Source organism: Citrus sinensis, chromosome 9, assembly GCF_022201045.2.
Source record: "Citrus sinensis cultivar Valencia sweet orange chromosome 9, DVS_A1.0, whole genome shotgun sequence".
NCBI classification, from domain to species: domain Eukaryota; kingdom Viridiplantae; phylum Streptophyta; class Magnoliopsida; order Sapindales; family Rutaceae; genus Citrus; species Citrus sinensis.
This window is the reverse complement of record NC_068564.1, coordinates 7,572,410-7,580,671: the sequence shown is the minus strand read 5'-3', so window position 1 is coordinate 7,580,671 and position 8,262 is coordinate 7,572,410. Positions and strand designations below refer to the sequence as shown.

At 31.6% G+C, this 8,262-nt stretch overlaps 2 protein-coding genes across 2 annotated transcripts; both read right to left on the bottom strand.

Annotated features, from left to right (window-relative positions):
* Nucleotides 1–5,331: 5,331 nt before the first annotated feature.
* Nucleotides 5,332–6,485, bottom strand: LOC107178546 (receptor kinase-like protein Xa21). The gene is made up of 2 exons (XM_052433942.1): nt 5,792–6,485; nt 5,332–5,660 (listed from the first exon to the last, which is right to left on the bottom strand). The coding sequence occupies exons 1-2, from the start codon at nt 6,483–6,485 to the stop codon at nt 5,332–5,334; spliced, it is 1,023 nt and encodes a 340-aa protein (XP_052289902.1).
* Nucleotides 6,486–6,555: 70 nt separating this feature from the next.
* LOC107178547 (receptor kinase-like protein Xa21) lies at nt 6,556–7,770 on the bottom strand. The gene is made up of 2 exons (XM_015533868.2): nt 7,038–7,770; nt 6,556–6,842 (listed from the first exon to the last, which is right to left on the bottom strand). The coding sequence occupies exons 1-2, from the start codon at nt 7,768–7,770 to the stop codon at nt 6,556–6,558; spliced, it is 1,020 nt and encodes a 339-aa protein (XP_015389354.2).
* Nucleotides 7,771–8,262: the final 492 nt, after the last annotated feature.

The window sequence follows — 8,262 nt, the reverse complement described above, 5'->3', positions numbered from 1 at the left end:
TGGCCAGAAGTGAGTAAAAGTGAGAGATTAATTTGCAAGAAGTGATGGTGGAGAGAGAACATACACATACAATGAGATAGAGAAGAAGACATATTAATGGGAAATTATTAAAAAAATATTTATTTTTTTGCCACATCCATCTTAAAACCTCTTTGAATAAAACTGTTTGTTTTAGGAATTGGCTAAAGTTATAAATTTTAATGCCAATTTGAAAGTATAATCAACAAATGTCCGAATTCAAGTGACACAAAGAGTGGAAATAAAGAAGAAAAATAATGGCCAGAAGTGAATAAAAGTGAGAGATTAATTTGCAAGAAGTGATGGTAGAGAGAGAACATACACATACAATGAGATAGAGAAGAAGACAGATTAATGGGAAATTATTAAAAAAAATTATTTTTTAAGATGGATGTGGCAAAAAATTTAGTGAGTTCAAATAACCTATTGATAAGTATATAATACATACATATTTTATTCTTAATATATGTTTGGGGAAAATTTTGATGCTGACATAGACTAATGACTTGATGATATGTGGTTAAAGAAAGTAAATCAAATTAGAGTTAGCTTGTTTGATTGAACGACAGTATAACTCTCAAAGAGTTAGAAGATAAGCTCCTTGGGAAAAAGGACAGTTTTGATAAATACGTTCAACACTAAGTGGTATCATCAAAACTCAAATTTAGTAATTATAGCCAACACATAAACAATGCATACCATCATGGGAAAGAATAAAGTATCCTCTTTTTTGACTTAAAAGAAGGAGTCAATAGGAATAAATATTCTTTGACCAAAGCAATAAAAGGGGCTCAAGTCAGTTATCCTTTAATGCCCCTAAAAAGTAACAAGACCATAATGTTGAGGGCTTGCCACGTGGCCAGCTATAGAGGCTAAAGATTTTCTTTCTTCCCAAGGTCACACATGTCACCATTAAAGGACCAAAGGCAAAAATACTAAAATAACCTCACTTGCGAAGGACAAATCAGTAAAATTCGTAAATTGTCCAAAATTACCGAAATACCCTTAGGAACACTCCTACATGAACTCTGCATGTTCAATTTTGATAGAGAGCTCTCTCTCTTTTGCTCTATCCATCTCTAAGCCCTTTTTCTAGATTTGATTTGTTGAGAGACTGTTTAATCTTCTTCTTCCTCCATATCGAGGACTTCTTTCTCTATTTTTATACCTCCATGGTAGATTTTGGCTATTTCATGTATCTTAGTTTGCTTTATCCTAACTCTTGGAGGCTCTTTTTCTAGATCTGATTTCTTAAGAGGCTATTTCATCATTTTCTTTCTTTATTTTTATACCTTCATGCAAGATCTTCGTCCTCTCATCTTCCAAAGAAGCCTTTTCCCATATTCTTCTTTTAGAAAACTCTCTAATGTTCATAAGATCCACATCTCCTTATGTTATTATTCACCAAAAACAACCTTTAATAAGGCTTTGCTGATATTGTAAGGAAAGTCATGTAATACTTCACGTACATGTGGGTTGGAGATAATTGCTCCCATGGATGTAGGCCAAAACATAAAACCACATAAAATCTTGTGTGTTATTTTTTGTTTACCGCACGACTACATTCTTCCAAAGGGCATATAGATAAATGCTGGATGATAAAGCAATTTTGGACAGAGCCGTATGCAGAAGCAGAACAACAAAACGCGACATATTTAGTTATGACGCAAAAAGGTAGATTAACACTCGCTTAAATAAACTTGATCTTTAGAATAAGTCTAAGCTGCTTCTTCTGCATGCATGTCTTGCTTCCATTTCGGCAAACTTATAAAATGCTTCTGACAGACAAGCCTGAAAACTCAAATGGAGAAATACATTGAATAAACGTATACCCGTTGATTGAAATGGAATAATAATAATAAAAGTTTCAATAATTCAATTAAATGTCCCTACATACTTTTTCTATCCATCTTTGTTATCAAGTCTTAAAGCATAAATTAAGCTCACAGTCACATCCTAATTATCATCTTTAGTTATTTTAAAATGTTTAAGTCAGGCCGCAAGTGCGAGCGTTTACCACCAACAAAATTTGGTGTTGGGAATACTGGAAAAAAAAATGTTTAAATTTGTTAATCATAAAAAAAAAAAGTTAAAATTTGAAGTATAACAAAAAAAACTGTTAGAATTTTGATGCAGAGCAAGAAAATGAAGAAATCCTAATTAGATTGAAATTTATAATATTTTAGGAATATTTTAATTAATTTGTATTTTGGTTTAATTTGATTGCCTATTTAGAGTTTCATTATTCAGACATACCTTATTTAAGCTGTATTCCTAATTTAGCTATGAGTCATATTAAAATAAGTTTTCTAATTAAATTAAGATTAAGTATCTTTTGTAACTTTTACAAGCAGACTCTAATTATCTATTATTAATTTATTTCTTGGAATAAACTCTAGATCTTAATTCACTAATATTTATAGTTTCCAATGCTCTGTTTGAGTTTTTGAGCTTAGTTAATTCTCAACATTCTGCAAAATTAATGAGTCTTAATCCCCTAGGTTCACAATATTCTTTTGAATTAACATGAATTTAAATTGTTACTTTATTCAACTATTCTAAAAAATCAACGAAATATTATAACATTAAACACCTGCTGCATCAGTTTAGTATCATAACCTTTCTCTGTCACAAGGAGAACGGAGAACTTGCTTGACCATCACTCACCCTCTGAATAACCGTATAACCGTTGATTGAAATGGAATAATAATAATAAGGAAAGTTTCAATAATTCAATTAAGGTTGTGCTTGGGATTGAGGTTGAACAACTGTAGCTTAAAAGTTACAGCAGTAAAGTGTTTGTTAAACACTAACTGTTGTAGCTTGAAAGTTATGTTGATATAATTTTTCACTTGTATAATGGAGAATCTATTATATTTTTAATAATTTTATCAAAATTATTATTTAAAATTTATATTTACTATATATTATTAACTTTTGTTTCATAGTTACAATTTTGTTTCTATATCAGCTGCAGCTTAAAAGTTACAGCATCTCAATCTCAAATGCACCCTAAATGTCACTACATACTTTTCCCATTGATTGAAATGGAATAAAAATAATAATAAAGAAAGTTTCAATAATTCAATTAAATGTCCCTATATACTTTTTCTGTGATCTTTATCATCAAGTCTAAAGCACAAAGCTCACATTCACATCTTAATTGTCATCTTTAGTTATTTTTAAATGTTAAAGTCATGCCGCAAGTACGAGTGTTTACCACCAACAAAATCTTGTGTTAGGAATATTTAGAAAAATGTTAAATTTGTTAATCATAAAAAAAATGTTAAAATTTAAATTAAAAAAAAAACTATTAGAATTGAATATACACCACATACGTTAACGTGGCAAAAGTGGCATTTAAGACCTCATTTGGGATTAATTTTATATTTTATAGGCAATTTATTTCATAAATCTTAATCCATCAACCATTAATTAACCCTAATATATAGCTAACCCCGCAATAGAATTTATCATTGACACCGTAATAGAAGTATAGAGCTCATTAGATTTGCACTTGCTAATTTGTTGTTATCTCTTCTTTTTTTTTTTCTCTATGTCTCTTAATCTAAAATGTATCAATAGGGAAATTAAAAAAAAAATTAAAGGAAATGTGTGAAAGTTTTAAGTCTCCATCCATAATGGTCGTTACACGTCTATTTAACAATAAAATTTAACAAATGCATACTCCATATCTTGAAACGTAACATAAGCCACTTTCTACAACATAATTTAATTATCACCACGACCAATAATAGTTATTTTAAAATTCGTAACATCATTTCTTGATAACTAATTATTTCGAACTCAATAATTATTCTTTTACCACCCTACAAAATTTCACATGTTGAACTAATTAGCACCCCCAAAGATATAACAATAAACTTGGCGTGACATTTGACTATATATATAAATTTATAAGTAACTGTATTTTGTTAAGTTTTGCATCACATTCTAATATTTTTGTTCAAGTGTACCGTTCTAGTTGCTATACATGTCAACAAAGAGCAAAAATTACAAGGGAGTTTTTACTACTAGAAGCAAAGTAATTTTTGTTCCATAACATTATAATATCATCAAATATGAGTCACTCATATAATATATCGGACTCGGCATTGGAAATAATTATGCAAGCTTTGAAATGGATGCTATAGTTTTTTGGACAAGATATTAAAGGAAATTAAATTATATTCTTATACTCGACCATTGAAGAGCATATTTATAACAAAGAAAATTAAAATTTCTTGTCAACGGAAAGAAAAGAAAGTAGGTTTAAATATTTTAAGTTTTTAACCATGCACTCTCACCAATCCAACACTTTTAACCAACGTGTCTCTAATTTTCAACAGTCCACTTACTATTTCTCTTGCGTTGATCCTCTTCTCGGGTGATTCTATTAGGGATGGCAATGGGTTGGATTTGATCCAAGATCCATGTGATCCAAATCCAATCGGATCGGTTTAAAATGGATTTGGATCGGATTTGGATATCGATGTGCGGATCTAAGACGGCTCTGGAGCAGATCTGGATCTATCTTAATATCTAAATCCATATCCATATCCACTCATCTTTTAATTTTATATTATTTTAAAAGTTTCTTAACAATTGTGGAATTATAATGATAATAAATTTTATTCATAGCATATTAGTAGTATTTACCATGCATTTAAACTCTTAAAACTTAAAGGTTAGTTTTGTAAATTTAAAGGTCAGCCAGCCCCAAAGCATGTACATGCAATATTCAAATTGCAAGCTAAGTAATATAACCTGACAATTTATTTTATTATATTGACTAAATAAGTTTTAAGGAATATAGTTATTCATATATTTAGTCAAATATAGTCATAATAAAAATAATAAAGGATTGAATATAAATCATATTTAATTTATATGTCATTATCTAATGTTGTAGGAATGAGGGTAGGTGTATCGTGGATATTAGAATGATGAATGAGACAATAGAATATTAGATTGATCTTACTCCTGTAATTACTTCTGAATAATATTTTATTATCTTTCTTATTTGTTATTTTGGTGTAAAAGTATAAGCTACAATATTTATTATATTTTTGAGAAAAATTATATAATTTATTTGTTATCAATACATTTTAGCCTTCAATTTTCAATCTAAAAAATTATTACTTTTTTATTACTGAATTTTAGAATTCATGACAGATTTAGAGCAGATTTGGATTTTAATTTTTTTTCGGATTTGGAGCAGATATAGATATTTATTTCCTTTTTGGATCTGGATATGGAGCGAAAAATATGGATTTATGACGGATCTGGAGCAAATACGGATCTTAATTTTTATTATGGATTTGGATCTAGAGCAGAGAAGATCCAACCCATATCTGCCCCATTGCCATCCCTAGATTCTATTGTACATTCTGTAGCCAAATTCAAGACAGATAACAAAATTTGTTCCTTTGCAGCAAAAAATCTTTCTTCTCCACGTAGCAAATTTGTATCAATAACTTCCATGACTGAAACTGGTAACAAGTCATTAATCCACCGGTTTAAGCTCAATTCTCCAATAAAAATTTCATCTGTCAGTTTTTTTTTGGTAAACATTTCCATTAACATGATCCCGTAGCTGTAAACATCACCTCTTGTACATACTCTTCCTTTTGTGCCATACTCTAGGAATCAAATTAATTATAGAATTAGACAACAATAAATAATATTTTGAAAAGAAGATCATGAAAAAACCAATAATTTGGAAGGTTTGAAATGATAGAAAATAACGGATAAGTTGTAAATTCAAACAAACCTGGTGCCATATAGCCTATTGTAGCAAGGGTTTGGATTTGTATCGATAATTGATCTTCACCACTTAAGAGCTTTGCAATGCCAAAATCACTTATATGAGCAACCATATCTTCATCCAACAATACGTTACTAGGCTTCAAGTCACAATGAATTATAGGAGTCGAATGACCGAAATGGAGATATTCCAATGCTAATGCAACATCTATCATTATATTTAACCTCTGAAAAATATCCAACATGCAAGTGCCAGAATACAAGCAATTCTCCAAGCTCCCATTAGGCATGTATTTCATAATTAATGCTTTGAAATCATCATTCGAACAACTACTGATGATTTTGACAAGGTTTCGATGACGAATTCTTTTCATCACTTCACATTCATCCTCAAAACTCTTCAATGCTCTTTCATATTGTTGGTGAAAAACTTTTACCGCAACCTCCATCCCATCCTGAAGTCTTGCTACATAAATAGAGCCAAAACTTCCTATGCCAATTAGGTTGTTTTCACTAAATCTATCGGTTGCTCGCAAAAGTTCATGGTATGAAAACCTTCTTATTGCTTGTGGTGAATTGATACCATCATTGGACGGTCCTGTTCTACTTTTCCAACATTCAATCAGTTTCCACTTGAGAGTAAGAGTGACTACAACAATTAGAGCAGTACTCAATGGCAGAATAATCACTAGCAAAAGCATTTTCCTTGATTTTTTTATGTGTATTAGGCTTGTTAGGTTTGCATGGTGAGACTTGCAAATCTAGCAAGCCTCACAATAACTCATTTCCCATGAATGACTTAGCCGTGAGGTTTGCAAAAGGTCCTCCTCTTGGAATCTCTCCTTCTAGTTTGTTAAAGGAAAGATTTAAATGTTTAAGATATAAGAGTTTCTGTAAGGATGCAGGAATAGCCCCAGAAATTTTATTTTTTGACAAATCCAAAACCTCCAGACTTGACAGGTCACCAAATGATTCAGGGATTGAGCCTTCCAGTCTATTATATTCTAAGAACATCTGTTGTAGATTTTTTAAACCACCAATAGTGATTGGGATATCACCTGATAAATTATTTCTTGAAAAATTTAGACCTATCAAAACTTTCAAATTTCCTATGTCTTAAGAAAGAGGACCATTCAAAGAATTTGATGAAACGTCAATGAACAGGATGTCTTTTAGGTTCCAAATAGTTGAGGGCAAGGCTGAGGTAAATCTATTCAACCCTAAGTAAAGAACCCTTAGAGAAGTGAGATTACCTAAACATGAAGGGATAGATCCTGAAAACTTATTACCCTGTAAGACCAAGCTATGCAGCCTAGCTAGATGGCAAAGCTCGTCTGTGATTGGTCCTGCCAGCTTATTCCTTGTAAGACCTAAAGCTTGGAGTGTTTGCAGTTGGCTGAATGTAATTGGAATTGGTCCTGTCAAATTATTGCCTCCTAATTCTAAGACCAACAAGTTACCTAAATTGCCAACTACTTGAGGAATGTTGCCGCTAATACTGCAATTGGCCATGAGAATTGTTTCCAAAGAGAGCGAAAGATTACCTATGGATTTTGGAAGGATGCCGTCAAGTGGATTGCCTGTTAAGATCAAGACTTTTAATTTCTTGCAATTTTCCAAAGATGAAAGAAAGCTCAATTCTGGAGTTGAAGATGTCAAGTAATTGTCAGCCATATTGACAAATGTGTTCGGAATAAACCCAGAAAATAAATTTACCCCCAACTCCAGATCTGAGAGCTTAGAAGCATTGGTGATGGAACTAGGGATGGTTCCAGAAAAGCTATTAATCCCTAAGTTAAGAGTCTCAACATTAGGAAGTGAAAGGTCTATTCTTGATGGAAGACTTCCCGACAGAGAGTTATTTAGAAGAGAAATTTCTTTCAATGCTGACATGTTGAAGATTGTAACCGGCGCAACACCAACGAGGTTGTTAGTAGCAAATGCCAAACGTGCTAGATATGGAAGATTACCAATTTCTCGCGGCATCTCACCTGCAAAATAAACATTGATGCAAAAAAATCTCTCTTACAGAGTCTTTTCTAAAAAAAAGTATCTAAGAAAGATAATATATACAGGAAACATACCGTGGAGTTTGTTGTCGTTGAGATATATCTCTTTAAGTTAAGTCAAGTTTCCGATTTCTTTTCGTATGGCTCCCGACAAATTATTGAAACCCAAATTTAACTCTTCCAGCTGTTTGCACTTTGATAAAGTGGATGGAATTCTACCATGAAACATGTTTTTATCCAAAAAAAGGTTCTTTTAAATAAGCATGATACTTGCAAATATTGGCTGGAAGTTCACCAGAAAGTCCGTTAATCGACAAATCGATTGTTGTCACGGAAGATACGTTGAAGATGAAGAAAGACAAAGAACCAAAGAGCTGGTTATCACTGAAATAAAGTAATTTTAGTGTATGCATGTTGAAGATAGAAGAGGGAATGTTACCCGAAAGCTTATTATGACTAAGATCAAGTG

What these genes read in the sequence shown, in the direction of transcription:
- LOC107178547 (XM_015533868.2), bottom strand. Translation starts at nt 7,770, where the DNA reads ATGCCGCGAGAAATTGGTAATCTTCCATATCTAGCACGTTTGGCATTT. An exon ending in ATCTATCCCTTCATGTTTAG is followed by an intron (nt 6,843 to 7,037) that starts GTAATCTCACTT and finishes ATAATTTATCAG; the next exon opens with GTGATATCCCAATCACTATT.
- LOC107178546 (XM_052433942.1), bottom strand. Translation starts at nt 6,485, where the DNA reads ATGCTTTTGCTAGTGATTATTCTGCCATTGAGTACTGCTCTAATTGTT. An exon ending in AATAGGCTATATGGCACCAG is followed by an intron (nt 5,661 to 5,791) that starts GTTTGTTTGAAT and finishes TTTGATTCCTAG; the next exon opens with AGTATGGCACAAAAGGAAGA.